General features: G+C 38.5%; 1 protein-coding gene across 2 annotated transcripts; it reads right to left on the reverse strand.

Annotated features, from left to right (window-relative positions):
* Positions 1-38: 38 nt before the first annotated feature.
* On the reverse strand, positions 39-15,658 carry LOC105196781 (probable cation-transporting ATPase 13A3). 2 transcript variants are annotated; one of them, XM_011162886.3, is made up of 12 exons: positions 15,497-15,658; positions 15,094-15,228; positions 8,304-8,388; positions 7,986-8,213; positions 7,773-7,897; positions 6,465-6,621; positions 6,148-6,352; positions 5,728-6,066; positions 4,695-5,637; positions 3,492-4,011; positions 3,227-3,408; positions 39-3,105 (listed from the first exon to the last, which is right to left on the reverse strand). In XM_011162886.3, exons 2-12 carry the CDS (start codon positions 15,110-15,112, stop codon positions 1,676-1,678), a joined length of 4,233 nt encoding a protein of 1,410 aa, XP_011161188.1. In that variant the 5' UTR covers positions 15,113-15,228; positions 15,497-15,658; the 3' UTR covers positions 39-1,675. The 2 variants fall into 2 exon arrangements, with proteins under 2 accessions (XP_011161188.1, XP_011161187.1); XM_011162885.3 differs by lacking the exons at positions 15,094-15,228; positions 15,497-15,658 and adding an exon at positions 8,817-10,089.
* Between the last annotated feature and the right edge of the window lie 738 nt (positions 15,659-16,396).

A 16,396-nucleotide genomic window follows, 5' to 3' on the forward strand; every position in this document is an offset into this window, starting at 1 on the left:
CTATAGATAAAGCAATGATGAAATAATTGACCAGTGTCTACATTAAAAACATAATTTTATTTGACAACCGCTACTTTTCAACACGAACTATAGCGTCGTAAGTGAATCAACGCGATTAAGTATCTATATCCGTTGCGCATACTTTGTAAGTACATTTTTCTTTATTTTGACGTAGTTATTTAACAGTACATAATCGGCTCCGAATGACGATAACATCTAATTTATCGCTATCGATTTGGCCTATTTTATAACATCGCATAGTATTCACGATAATTCCATTATTTAATACATTTAAATATGCACATCTCCGACAATCACCAAACTCTTTGCAACATCATCTCTAGTTTAAGTTCAATTTTTCGTCGTGGAATTACTTTCGAGATGAACATTTAACAAGCAGCACAACGAATTAATTTGCTATCCCAATCATCATTCATAATCACTTCTCATCGAATCTCATCGTTCCATAAAATGCAACGCGCCTATGTATGCGCTATAAATTATTTACGCTGTACAATTATGCTGTTTGAATAAATACAATAATAAAATTGGGAAGTATAAAAATGCATTGGGAAACGAGACGAGTGCTCGGGGAATAGCGGCCAGGTAGTTATTGTTAATTTCCGTCCCAGCTAAACGTACTTTGGAGATTTAAGAGTCGCGAATTAGCTTAAATATTTAAATATTTAAATCGCAGTGAAAAAGACAGTGTTATCACGCCGAGTTGTTCTCGGAGTTCTCGCTTCATTCTAAGATCCTGCAATAAACGTTGCCGTAAATATTAACGTTTTTAAAACACAATACGCTACGCTTCCCGTTCAGAGCGCATTCACCTTTGCATAATATACAATATACAATTTACAATTTCTTGCTTTTGAAGATAAATAACAATAATACTTTTCCGCTCTCGGCTACGAATGAGGAAAAGAAAGAAGAGGACTAGGGGATAAAGGAGGAATGGGTCAAAAGGAACCCTGGCCTGAGTTGATAAATATAAATAATTCTATGTCAAAAAGTGATATTTACGGGAAATTAAATAATGATTATAAATTACATATTAATAAGTGTAATAAGTTACATATGCATGTATGCAACAAATTACATGTTAAATACTAATCACTCCCAGGCGAAAGATGAGCTGCTCTACAAAAGAATAATGAGATAATCAGGTCTAATTGAATAGCTAGAGATCGCAGATAATGACTAAACAGCTTCACACACAATGCTGTCCTAACTTCCAATTTATTCTTATATGTAGCTTAAGTAACGTCATTAATCACCAAGTCGAGGATACCGTTGTCAATTAAATGCATCGATTCAGAATTTGCCTGATCGAATACAGAATTCTAACTGGGCACCGTTCACTTCTTACATAAAACTAGTCGTCATCATGATCAACTCATCGCGTCAAATCGTACGCATTCTAGCTATCACAAGAATCGGATGGAAGGAGAGCTTATCGAAAATCGAGATTACAAGTGCATCAGACATTTGAAAACACGAGGTTGTTGTACCAAAGGTACAGGCTTTTTTAAAATTATGCCTTACATCGACCCGATACCCTAAATGCGTTGATTAGAAATAATATGTCAAATAATATGCTTAATTAATTTATGATGACCGTCCGATGATTGATTCAGCTACCTCTCGACCTATCTTTCAAATGCTTCAAACCTCAGGACGGCAAGATATCTAATTCAAGCACGTTCTGAGTATTAGACGACACTCGATCGTCGCTCTTGTGCACCAAGATGTCCTTGAAGTCCCTCAGTTTCTGCGGCTGAAGAGTCGCGTTCGGATTTCTAGGAAGAGTCGCAATGGGATTGGTATTGTGATTCATGTAGGGCTTCTCGTAACGATTAATGCCATTCGCCGATTCCGAATTGTGCCGTCGCTTCACGGTGGTTTCCGCATCCGATTGTTTCGGCGATAAGTCCTTGTCCTCGAAGCATGGCACAGTCTGCATTGACACTGTATTTCGGCAATCGTTGAAGAGAGATCTGGGATTGAGGGTAACCTCGCGAGCGGACCCGAAGTGCTTGAAGCCGGTACAAATCGGCGAGCTGTTCATGAAGCTGGTATCGGCGGGTAGGCATGATTCGGTGATCCGTTTTTCGATCTTGATCTCGGTGACATTTTGCCGAATTAATAAATTTGGCGCCACTTCCGGTAGCGGCTCCTGAGAGATCATCGGCCACTTGAGATCGCGTGCCATGTCTCGTTCGATAGCTAGAAACTTCCGTCGAGATTTATCCACGTCGTGCCAGCGATAGCGCAGCTTACCGAACACGAGGTACTCCACAAAAAGATACTCAACCAGTAGCGCGATCACGAAATTTATCACGCCATAACCAACCAGGATGAAGCGAAAGCCCAGATCGTTAGGCAACACGAGCTCGAACCACTTGGCCAGCCACTGAAAGGGACATATCGCGAGATAGATGGAGAAGAGACTAAGGAATACGAAGGAGGTGAGTAGGCCGTAATTGGTGAAGAGGGACTTTCTGTACGGCGGTCCTTTGGAAAATGCTATCGCCAGGACAATGTACTGTATGGAACTAACGATGAAGACAGTGTAATTTTCCATACAGCCCACGTCATCCTTATCTTCGGTTCCGGTCGCGTTGAATGGTACGAACCACGACATTTGCCGTAAATGCCAAAGACTCATGTATTGGAAGATTGCGACGATCACAAGTTGGGTGATCAGACTAAGTATCGGCGATGTGCTGATGAGGCTATTGAGCGGCGCCATTTTCACCATTGGGCCCTCATAGGCCTCGGTGCGGCCGAAAAAGAAAGCGAATATGGAAATGATGAAAAGATCGATGTACAGAAACTCGATGTCCGTTAGATTGGACTCGATACTGTAGAGAAGCATCACAGAGATGAATTGCGTGAGCGAATAGGCAGCCATGTATTTGAAAATGCCAAAAGAGGTTACCAGTGCGGCACGACCCTCGCGTATTACTGTCAAGACGCAGGAGATATTGGTCTCGCGACTGGTGAAGGGTGAGGCAACGGAAGATTCCGTATCCGATAAGGATATCCCGGTGTGCGCCGCTTTCAACGCACCACAATCGTTAGCACCATCTCCCACCATGGCTACAAAAAAGGAAATCTTACATCAGATCGTTAAGATCTATCGAGAGTTACCGCACTTATTTGTCATTCTATTAAAATTGCATCGTAGTTTTAGACATTTTCTTTAAACATTCGCACTTACCAACATAGTATCCTAAGGACTGCAGTTCTTGAACCAACTGCTGCTTCTGATCGGGCGACATTCTCGCGAAAATGGCACCGCGAGTGACCACCTTGGGTATCAATTCTGGATAATACTGCTTTATTAACGCCCACGTTTTTCCCGTCAGCGCGAACACGTATTTGTTCTTAGAATATTGAACACTGCAATTCGGATAAATTATAAAAGTTGCATTATCTGTTTATTTTAATGTAAATCTCGCGATGCGAGGAATAAAGATACTTACTCGTCCGAAAGATAATTGATATCGTTCTCCAACTTGGTATTGCCGAAAGAACCGCTTTCTACAGTTTCCAAGCTAACTACGCTGTTCAGATCAGTCATTTCACTGAGATCAGGCTGACCGTTCGGTGAAGTCGGTGATGGTTGACTATCGCTCTTTGTGAAATAAATCTGCGGTTTCGGTTGATTCTGTTGATTCGTCGAGACGGCGATCACTGGCGTGCCTGGTTTCACGATGTCACAGTCCCTAGCTACCGAAAGTGCAGTCAACATATTGTCGCCCGTCACCATCACCGTTTTGATGCAAGCAGTGTTCAGTTCAGCAATCACCGGTGAAGTTTCAGGTTTCAATCGATTCTCCATAATTATAAGAGCCAAGAATGTTAAATCAGTCTCGGCGGCTTCACGATTTATGCGTTGCACTTTGGCGTACGGAAGACGATTCAGGGATTTGTGGGCGAGAGCGATTACTCGATATCCTTCGGAGGTATATTCTTGTAAAACGGCTGTGAAATCTGGAGGAACTACAAAAGAAAAAATATTATAATAGATGTAATTTGTAGTACTATAATTATTTATATAAGAAAGAAAAATGTATGTATTTATTTTGAATAATTACCTTTTTTTGAACTACCTTTTCATAATTAAAAAATAAATAAATACTTCCACAATAATTTTTTTGCAAATAGCAATAATATATTAGGTTGAGGAAAAAGAAATCCATTATTTATGTATATACATAAATAATGGATTTCTTTTTCCTTGACCTAATATTATCTTGGAAGTAAATAATTAGTTAATAAACTAGAAATTTTATCATAAAAGAGAATATCTTTTTGAAGCAAAACAAATATTTTTTTTAGGGAACAATTTGATTGGAAGTATTATGTATAATTACTTAAGTTTAAATATTATAAATATGTAAATTTCTTTTAGTTTAGGATGCCAGTACTAAAAATAATTCGTATAAAGATATACTTTTTTTTGTTTCAAAATATGTGATAGTATTAAAAAATTATTTTTTTAAATATCTTAAATTATTTTTTAATTGAATTAATAATGTAGTTGTTCACAAAAATGTAACTCGATAAAGCGTATTTATAATTTTAATAAAGTTATAACAATAAAATTTAATAACTAATATTACACTGAACGCAGTTCAAGTAATATCACACTAAATTACAATTATGCAATCATGAAGACTTACTGGATTCTGCTCTTGAGAGACTGAAGATCATTTCCGGACTGCCCTTGCAAAAAAGATCGTAGTGATTTGCGCCCAATGTTCTAGTAATCACGCTCATTCTCTGAAGACTCGATGTAAAAGGAAATTGCCGGACAATACCCACTTCCAGTCCTTGCTCGCCCAATTCTGTCGTAGCGTCCGAACGGAGATTGTTAAGAGATATACCGTCTACTACGTCGGAAGACAAGGAATTTTGTCGACTGAGCGTATCGCCGAAATCGTTGGGCAGTCTCTTGAGAAGCTTGGAATCCTTCGCTGGTCTGACGATCGTCGGGAAAAGCATGGAGAATTTAGATGTGTCAGACACGTCAGGTTCCTCCAGCGTCCATCCAGTGGATTCAAACATTTTCAGATCGAGCGGGTCTCCCACCAATTGGTTATCGATTATGGTAATTCCATGGCACGTGACCATGCCGATAAGAACCTCGGACAACGGTAGACTAGCGATGTCCTTGAAGGGTAACTGGAACTTCCCCTCCGATACGCTCACCACGCCCCACATATCCAGACCGTCTTCGGTTAACGTTCCAGTCTTATCGAAGCAAATGCAATCGATGGATCCCGATACGTTAATTGTTCGTGGGCTTGTGCAGTATATTTTCTTCTTTTCCAATCTACGTTGCGCCACGAGACGTCCGACCGTCATGGCAGCTGGCAATGCCGGCGGCACCACAATGGTGATGAGATCTAACGCTTCTAGAGCAATATGACTGCCGTGGACGCCTCTCATCATTTTTGTCACAACAGTATAAATAACACCAATGCTAGCTATGAATGCTAACAGTACGACAAACTTGTACGAGTCCTGCTCAAACTTGAAATCCACGGGCGGGGGATACATGATGGATCGAACAAGATCACCTTTGCTGGTATTGAAACCTGTTCTGATAACTACCGCCAGTACCTAATGTAGCAATACAATTGTTTAGATTTAAATTAAACCTAAATATAAAAATAAAAAGTGTGAAATTTACGAGTTAAGTCAAAGTTTTACCTTCTCACTTCCGTAGTATCTCGTCTGAATAACCCTGGTACCGCAAAAGAGCGTATGCCTAGCATGTTCTTTGGTATTGTATATCACATCATTGGAAGAAGGAACTGGCGTTTTCGTAACAGGTACGGATTCACCTGTCAGCATGGACTCGTTGAGAATACAGTTGCCAGTGAGCAGCACAGCGTCGCAAGGCATTAAACATCCGTGTGATGGAATGACCAAGACGTCGCCTGGCACCAAGCGTTCAGCCGGCACTGTTGCAGTTTGACCGGTAGTACGATCTCGCATGACTGTTGCGACATCGGACGAATGCACCGTCGAGCGTAAATTATGCTGATTCTAAAAAGAATAAAATAAATTCGATCTGGTTGACGCAAGTCTGGTTGACGCAAGGATGGTAGCTAGAAAAAAGTGACTTACTCGTCGCGTTTGGAAGACAGCCATTGTAATGCCGGCACTTGACATCGCGAGAATGACCATGGCGTAGTAATAATAGTCATCCGCGACCCAAAGACAAAAACTGAACAGTTGGAAGACATAGAATGGATTGAGTACTTCGAGACAGAGCAATGTGAATATGCTCTTTACGGGAATCACGATCTCATTATTGCCGTAAACGTTACGCCTATTGATATAAATTGTTGATTAATTTAAATGTAAATTGTCGTAATTGATGCGTTATGACGCAAAATTCTCACTAAAAAAAAAAACGTTAAAACTAAAAGTTTGACTTTTACCTCATGTACTGTTCGTGAGAACTAAGACCTTGTGCTTGATGCAACGTGGATATCAGAACATCAGTGTCGAGACCACGCAGTTTCAAAAATTCCGATCTCTCCGGGTCCCAGACATAGGTCAACTTCTTGCAATTGAAAATGGTTATGGATGGTACCTCTGAAAATATTTTCTCATTTAAACTGCAGTTCTATATTTAAAACGCATATATTGTAAAAGAATACTGATAAAACAATTTAACGAGAAAATAAATCAAAACGAGATTAGTCATTTTCTGTAGTTTTTTGAATGTTAAATACGAATTCGGTTTTTAAATTGCTTTGTCAAGTCAAAATTTTTAAAAATTTGTAATCAAAATTGTCTAAAATTTCTATATGATTTTTACTAAAATTCAAACGTTTTATTTAATATAATTTTTTAGTATTTATTATTTTTCTTTCCTATAATAAATGTGACATTTCCTGTATTAATTAATTTCTTTGCCCATAAAAAAAAGATTTACAAAGTTATTAAAATATCTATAAAGCTTCGAAATTTTTCAGACATGCAATTCTTGCAAAAAAATTTCTAAAAAATTATTGAAAAAAATAAGAATTTTTTCTGAAATCTTAATGATCGTAGTTTTTTGAGTATAATAAATGTAAACTTAAAATACTTCACAAATAATATTTAAATTTATTTTGTTCGAAATGTTTCAATTATCTATTAAAAAGAAAGTTATATATAAAATATATTTAATGTCTTTCTTCTACGTTTTTATAAATTATTTGCAATTTAATTAATATAATAAATGTAGCTTAACATGATTTTCACATGAAATGCTGTGTTTGTGTAATGCGCACTGAACTTAGCACAATGGAAATGTTTAGAAAATTTTCACTCGTCCATCCGGCGAAAACAACGCAAATTTTCTGCTTGAGCAACAGACTCAAGCAAAAAATTTATCTAATTTTAAACTTTTAGAAAGCCCAGTTTAAAAATTATTGCGTGTGGTAGATTTTAAAAACATTTTTGTTATAAAATTATATATTACATTTTATAGAATTTTTTCAAAAGCGTTGTAAATGTGAAAGATTGAAAACTTTCTGAAAATTTTCGATGCAGTATGGATATTTTACTATGTTCAAATTAGAATATAAATTCACAAAAATTTGATTTGAATTGGATTCATATTCGAATTGAAGAGATTTGATTTGATTTGATTCGACATAAAAAGTTCAAATTGAATTCAATTTGATTTTAAAGATTCAATTCTACTCAATTTAATCACGTAATTATTTGATTTGCACACCTCTAAATAATTAACTTACGTTTGAATTGACCCCCGCAAAGATGCACGGACAACATTGGACATGTATCCTTTTCTTCTTTGGTGGTTATTACACTTCCATCCCATGTCTCATCGATCAGAGATTCTTCGTGAAAAGATTTGTTACTGTAAAACAAAATAATAATTATCATTATTAATTTTGTTTGATATTGTCGACATTCATATTCATCATTCATATTAAAAGGTTACTAACATAACTTCCTGAGCGGTCAAGTTCCTCAATTTCTTCACATAATAACTCGTGTGTTTTCCTTGAAACTTCTCAATCAGTAAAACAGTTTCTGCGTCTTCTAAAGAACATTTGGTATGGGTCGCTAAGATCATGAGATGCGGCACCCAATGGAATACCAGCCTCAGGAGACCTCCAGTGATAATGATCAGGAACCAAATAATAACGGTCCATACACGGTTTCGTCTATAACTGTAACGGTAATAAGAGCGGAAATTAAGCGGATTGCGAGATTCAAGGAGAATTGACCTACAATTATGTGACGCAACTCGAGTGGCTTACCCATAAATTTCCATTTGGTCCTCTTCACCGGGATTGATGTAATCCACGCCATTCTTCAAATGCAGAAGGCCATTGGTTCTGCTACCTGAAATGACGTCAATATTGTTACAAGAGGCCATTTGCATGGCGATCGTCCCGAACGTTCGTTCACCAATCGCGAATTTTGTTTCGACCGACGCCGACGCTTTCTCCACGACGTTTCGCAAGATTCTGTTTGTTGTTATAATGATGCGGTAGGCGCGTGCAGAATGCGGTGCGTTTCTGACGACTACGATGCCGCTGGTGGCCTTTATAACTCCGATCGCGTCAAATCACGAGGGGAATGAGAGAGAATGGAAATTGTACGGTCATCGTCGAGAATAATCGCGATAAAGTAGCGAGGTAGAATGGGACAGCGCGCGTTTATATTTAATGTTGACCGATATCAATGAGCGCGAGACGAATTTATCGAAAAACGAGAAATATGTGATAAATGTTCAAGGATACGATAGATACATCTTCCTTGCTCCTTACCCTCTAGCAGTTCCGTCTTTTGCTCGCGCTGATGCTCGTTTACGGTAGTCTCATTACGACTACCGAAAACACTATAAGCATTTCTGGTGAAGCTCAGGTTCAGCTTATTCGGTGTCGGCGGCATACTCGCGAGAAAATGCAGCTCAACCGAAACGTGATTCAAGGGAACTGACTAACTGTCTGGAAAACTTTCAAACGAACGGAATCTTTCCTTCGATAAACTTTAATAATGCAATATTTCTTTCCCTCTTATCTTAATTTTTCTCGTTCTCTCTCTCTTTCTCTCCTTCTATTGTCCATCCGATTTCTATCTTCAAAGATTTTTCCTCCTTTACTTGACCTGTCTCTACCTGCCTCTTCTGTTCTACTTGTGCTTCTTCACTAGTACGTATTTTAATTTAACACTAGCCTTAGTACCTAACAAATTATTGTCCATATGTGGGCGCTTCTCAAGGTCACCTCAGATAGCTCGATGTGACTAAAAATTCAGCCGGAACATTGAAACGCGAAGACGAAAGGGAAGGGGGAGAGAATGCCGAAGACGATCGGTGAGCTGCGAGGTACGACGAGGCGTGGGTGCCGTTTGAACGGTCGCGCTCTTCGGGATGTTAACCCCGTCTGCTACCGACACCGATTGCCCGCCATTTCGGGATCCCTCTTCAAGGTCCTCGCAGCGGGTCTTAACGGCACGTTATCCGGCATTTGGTCGGCATCGAGTTGGCACGGGAGACGCGACAATGACGACGACGACGACGACGACGACGACGACGACAATGATGACAAGGTCCAACGGACTATGAAGGCCGTCTCGCGGCTGTACCAGGACCATGGACCGACGATGACGGTCGAAAGAGCGGCAGGAGAACGAGGATGCTGATGAGCGAATAGCGGTAGTTGGTGCTATCGCTTCGGACCTGCCCTCGGCTTCCTGGATTCGTGTCAGTCGCCAGGATCGGTGAGCTTTCGCCAGCCGATTCGTGGCATGGTAGCCGCTCGTTCACCCTCGCTCATGCCGCGTTTCAGGTACACCAGGTCTGAAGTGCCCCTGCCTGCGGAGCCGCCTCGTAGCGGCCGCGGTTGCGGCTGCGGTGTTAACGCTAGATCGCGGTAACGGCTCGCCGCTTTACCCTGTGTTCCACCTTTAGCTCTCGAAGACGACGATCCGTGATCTCTGCGACCGCACGCGGCCGCTACACCAGCTTCTATCGCCTCGCTTATGTGCTCGTGCCTCCCTTGTGCTGCTCGTTGGCGCGATCGCAAATACATTACGGGTTATAGGAGTATCCGGGGTTGCCGTCGGGATGTCTCGATCGGCAGAGATAGATTGCTGACAGCTCACGCTTTTTCACACACTCACTACCGCTGGGATTTTCACTTCGAGAAACGCCAAAGTCTCAGTTTCTTTTTTTAAGTAAACGAGATTATCGGATGTACTCGATAGGAGCTCTCGCACTTAACACGTAAGCGACTTGTCCTTCCGATCAAATCGATCGATACGAGGAATAGGTTGCGCGATATTACGAGAATTCGCGTATTCCAAGATACCCAGAAATCTCACGGACTTATTAATAGATCACCGGTTACGTCAACGATGAGTCTTTATTCTTGACAATAAGAAAAATGTGAGACGAGAAGAGAAGAGACTTCTCCACGCTAAACACCAACAGATTTTACACTTTTTGCGAATACGATCGTCCTCGCGAAGAAACGACGACGACGACGACGACGACGATAACGAGTTCTGCTTTCGTCACGCAATTTTTTCAGATGATCCGCTTAAACTCTTCACACTTCTCGGGACTTCTAAGTACAGAGAACACAGTGCGATAGTTTGTGTCTAGCATTTTACTCATAGTGCCGGTATACGGTGCCGCTGTTGCGCAATAGTATGTCCCGCTTTCGATCACTCGCAAATTAGGAAACGGAAAAGAAAACGCCACTCTCCTGCGAGAAATCACTTTGCGCGCGGGTGTTTCCTCGGCGCGGCGCTCATTCGTGGTATTGTCGCCACTGCATGGGGGTGCTGTGCCTCGCAGATAGATCGTCCTGCGTCTCAGACTCCAAAACGCTTCTTTATAACGAGCTGCGTGCGAGTAGAAAGCAATTTGCGAAAACGTGCTCGCACTAAAATGGCGGCGCGGCGCCGTCGTTTCGGAGCTCCGAAATTGCCGACTCCGGCCAGACTGACTGGCTGGTTAGCTGGCTGGCTGGCTGCGCAGCGACTCCTCGTGTTCGCTGATCGCTGACGTCGTTCACTGATCGAACAAACGATAAAACTTCACCAAGAGAAGGCCTCCTTCATCGTAAAACACTGACGCACATGCGGTCGCACGTTACGACGAAAGGCTGGGGTTTTATCTGCTCCGGATTGCTACCAGCCTCTGAACGTGAGCGAATCGAATAAATAGCTTGGCACGGAGACCGAGAGGAAGACTTGCGCCCTGAGTGGCAAACTGAGCTACAGGAACGTGTCTAAATGGGGCGCTTCTCAGAGCGACAGAGCCTCGGATCGAACGGGGTTCAATGCTCCAGCAGGGACAACTAAATATCTACTGGCTGCGCGACGCCTTCGGTTCGCGCGCATGAGGAATGCGATCAATCACGGTTTGCGAAGGCAAACACTAGATAAGTTTTATCTAGCACTTGTGCGCTTCATTTCCGTAAAACCTATTGCGCAGTCGAATTACAACGGATTGAAGCTACCACACGGATTACCATATGGAATATTGTTTTATACGCAATACGCCGTCTGTAACGCTCAACTGTAATAATTTGCATTTAGCAAATATCAATCGCAATTTCAAATATAAGATGTAATAATTATATCTTACAAACTTATAGTAATTTTTATCGTTTAGAATATCATTTTTATCTCTTTATCAAAATCATATTCTTCTGTCCATACGAAGCATCTAATCTCATTTAAATTGCTCACTATCTCTTACAATACGTATATCGTAAAAATATGAATATGTGTATTGTTCCAAATAAATAGATTAACATATTTTCTCCTCTGTTGACAAATAGATTCTTAAATGCAGTAATAACAGAGAAGAAGTTACTAAGTTAAATTAATTATTTCAAATTGTGATTTTTGCTTTATCCATAAAGAAACACATCGAAAATTCAAAAGTTAGAACGCGTCGTCGCGTTTTCTTTGGTTTCAGTTTTTGTATAGCCGCACCTGGGGTTCCCCTACCATCAGCTGCTTAACTTATAACGATGACGAACGTCGACATCATCGTCGATGCCGACCGTGACTCATTTTTTCGCTAGCGCCGCGCCGACCGAGTTTCCTCGTAACCGTTCACGTTAATTACAGCCCTGATTTAAGCTATCGCCTTTCCCTTCTGACATTATTCAACTTCCGGTTACAGGTACAAATTCTTTCATATATCCATATATTGTTCCAGGTCCTACCGACCTATCCTCCTCGATCCGACTTGCCTCGTCGCCTTTTACTCCGGCTCCCGCCTGCTGTTTCTGCGTACTATTTCCCTTCTGTCCCCTCGCGTCTCATAAGGTTCCATTGTTGGAATATCGAACGACCAGACCCTCGTGGTCTATACCACGTTTCAGCTAACTCGTCACTGTCCTAACAACACGTGCTCCGAATCACGAGTATTTAAAAACTCTTCGACTAAACCGCTGACACGACGTAAAATTTTGTAGTAACTCTTATTCAAAGCATTTAACAACGTAAATTCCACAACACATTTTTCATCGTTTCATAAAATGTTTTATTTTTCGCATTTTGGCATTTAAATAGTCTATCTTTTTATTAGAATTAATTCCCGATATTTCCTGCTTTTTAAATTTGTATTATTATTTTTTGTTTTTAACACTTATATAAATGTAAAAGAACATTTTATGTTAAAATTATTATTAAACTTATTTAATTAAAATTTTTAACATACCAAGTGTTAATTTAATATGATGTAATTACGTTATTTAAATACTTTGTGTTTAATTAATATTCAACTCATATTTCTCTTTGTTAAAGAAATAACATAAAAGTAATGTAGTTTTGCACATAAATTTCAAGACAAGTGAATAAAATTTATCAACATATTATAAATGATACTTTTACTAAAAAAAAAAATGTGCTTTCACAATTTGTTTTCAAATTGTATGATATTTTCAGTGTTAATTTTTTACGTAATATTTGTGTTATTTTCTAACATATTCATTTTGTATTTAAATTGACACAAACGTTGAGAAGACATGTGAAATGTAATAAATTCGACAAAAACTCTTTTACTGTGTGAGCATTTCAATATCAAATTTTCATTAGTTTCAATAAGTCGTACATCTACTAATCGAAGATGTTACCAATGAAGAACAATAGGAGATTCTCCACGTGAGCTGCAAACGTGCTTCGGTTTACTGGTAAATGACTTTTTCGTAGTAAACAGATAAGATAAGGTTGCATGAGCGCATTTATATTCACGTGAAGGCATACATTGTGGAATTGTCACGATAAAATTATCACTTTGTATTTCATGTCTACAGGTAAGATCGTCCTCGTTCGCTAAAACGCTATCGTGATAATTACTGTTGTGGCATTCAAAATATTTGATAAATCCGCGATTAATTAATGAATACGTGGTGTGCGATTAAGTTTGTATCGTGGAACATAACAACTCCTACAAAGCAAGTAAAAACAAAAAGATACGGTTTTGCAGTAACACATTTCGCTGAACGGATAAACTTGTTCGATAAAGATAACGATTAGCGCGTCTCTTTAATTGAAGCGTTAAACAGAATTAAAGATCGTCAACGTCCAGTGTCGTTAGCAATTGAGCAATATTACTTTTGTCTAAGCGGTCACGACTTTAAACGGTTCAGAGGTCGAGGACAATGTTACTAGCTGAATTTGTTGTTTCGTTTCGACTCGATTCAATTTAATACAATTAAATAGAAGTGACCGCTATTTTAACGTTTGCCATTATAAGTATATGATGGCAAATTTTGCTGACAATAATATCATTAATATTTATAATGTTTTAATTAAGAAGATTATTATTCGCGGAGATGCAATGTTGATCATTTCAATTACTTTTAGGTTAATTAAATCGCCAAATTTTCCATTTACGTTCCCTGCCTTGATGTTGCGCTATAATCAACTTTAAAATGTGAAATAGAATTGTCAGTTATGTAAGACTACAAGATTAATGTGTTCACGCATACTGCGCATACGAATCTTGCACGACCAGTTAACTCCATGTTTTCTAAAAAACCGCCAATAAAAATAGGGAAAGGGAATAGGAATGTATTTATGTAATATCTGATAATTAATATTTAAAAAAAGTCTAGTATTATTATGTTACCAACTGGTTATTACATTGTAATGATCATTGACTATCGGATTGTCATATCATTAAAATGTGATTTGTGTAAATATCTTTGAAAAAAATGCACATGAAATTTTTTAATTATACTATTGTGCTACATCATCAACAAATGTAAGCCTTTAGTCCAAGATATTTTATGAAAAATCAAATAATTAAATAAATACATATTTTATAATATATTATAGTAATTATATATATAAACTGTATAATCTTTGAATGTGCCTGTACGTTCTAAATTTAAAATCAGATTAGTGCTTTGTTTCACAATTCACGTGCTTTAATTTTATGCTTGGGTAAACGGATTAAAAAAGTCTTACCTTATCTTTCCAGTTTCTTGCAAAATATGACTCAATATAATTTGTCGTTAAAAGAATTGTCGCACGTTTCTTCTTTCAAATTAATGTTTCTTTTAAGAACTGTCTTTGAATATATACCATTATTTTTATCCAAAATAATTATTCTAAATAATAATCCACAAAAAAAAATTATACACGAATAAATAAACATATTCTAGCTGCGTTGGTATTATCGAATACACTTCTAGCAAAAATATGCTTTACTTAAAATGCATATTTTAGTTATAAATTCGTGATAACATCATGTAAGAATGACTGTCCTAATGTTATCGATCAAAACATGTAATTACCTTAAGAATTCATACAGGTGGTTGCGATATAAAATTTTACGATTTAAAAGTTTGGGACAAAAGTGCTAGATGTAATTAATGTTAATGAAAAAAAAACAATAACTATGCGTGATGTTAGCATGTTAAGGATCCCAGACACGAGGCTGATAACCGGACGCATATTGATGAACCAAGCGAACAGTGAGACGGTTTGACAAGGATAACGAGACTAATCTTTTGCCCCCATAAATCATGCTTCGGTTTCCATACTTGGATAAACGATCTTGGGAATTCTTACCATTCGCCGTTGTATCCATCTTGGTGTCGTGCAATGCTCAACAGTAAATTGCGAGTTTTCTCGTGGTCTTCTTGGTGATCTTCTTCCTCTTTAGATAGATGCGATATACTTCAGGGCCGTGTCGCAGTTCTCATACTAAAGATGTGAAATTACTTAGGTAATCCTATGAAACTCCAGATAGATAAAAAAATACCAATCCACAAGATCAAAGGTATTTACTCTTTTCCAGCAACTAAACTAGATTAAAATCACACAAAAGTTGATTCTAGTTTCACTTTGTATTAAATGTGTTTAGAACTTTCACGCTCCACTCAAGTGCTACGTTTAGTTGTTTCGAAAGAGATAAACCTCGCAATGATAGATATAGAAATATAGAATTTTTAATTGATATAAAATATAAAACCTTAAAAGTAGTCGAAAACCAAGGGGATTCTATGCATTGCTGAATTTGACTTGAGGATCACCTCACCGGAAACGCGCCGCGGCGGATCTCCGATATGGGAGCATCTTGCGATTTCGTCTTCGCGCGATCGAGAATACGACAGTGCGCGACGACGCATCGGACGACACTGCGCTCTCGCCGATACATACCACGCCGCCGATTACTCTGTTTCCATCAGACCAGACAGTACATGCTACTGCCATTGGTCGAAAGTCGTCGTCTCTTATCGTCATGAAGCATTTGCTTGTCAGCTAATTTGAAAACGGATCTAGATCCACGGAATGATTGAATCGAAACAAACTGCGTTGAAATCATGTGTTTCGCCCAAAATTTTTTCGCAATTGAAGATCAATACCGATCGTTATGCGCGCGGTACGATCACATGTGAAAATTCATTCCTAATTATTATCCAAATAGAAAAATTTAAAAAACATTTGCGATCTCGGTCTAAGTTGGCATCAGAATCAAGATTTTATATCTTCTGTCAAGATTATCATGAAATATTGAAGTTATCATAAATGTTATCTTTAGTCAATACAAATTTGTCAATACAAATTATACAATTTCTAAATCCAACTATTCAAATGAAGAACATTCCTGCCGATAAATTCGATAAGAATATTATCATGTGTGTACCCAGTAAACACCAAGTTATATGCAATACAAATATTAAGTTGTAATTTCTCACTCAACAATGTAACTATTATACAACACACTTGTTGATTAGGAAATTACAATTAACATTTGCATTACATGTAACTTCGTGTTTGCTACAAGTATAATGCATTTCTTTTATCTATTGAATTTCTCATAAAGATTTTTCTTATCTATTATGTCATATATAATTAAATTTAATTCTTA

The sequence above is a fragment of the Solenopsis invicta genome, chromosome 2 (genome assembly GCF_016802725.1).
Source record: "Solenopsis invicta isolate M01_SB chromosome 2, UNIL_Sinv_3.0, whole genome shotgun sequence".
Classification (NCBI taxonomy): domain Eukaryota; kingdom Metazoa; phylum Arthropoda; class Insecta; order Hymenoptera; family Formicidae; genus Solenopsis; species Solenopsis invicta.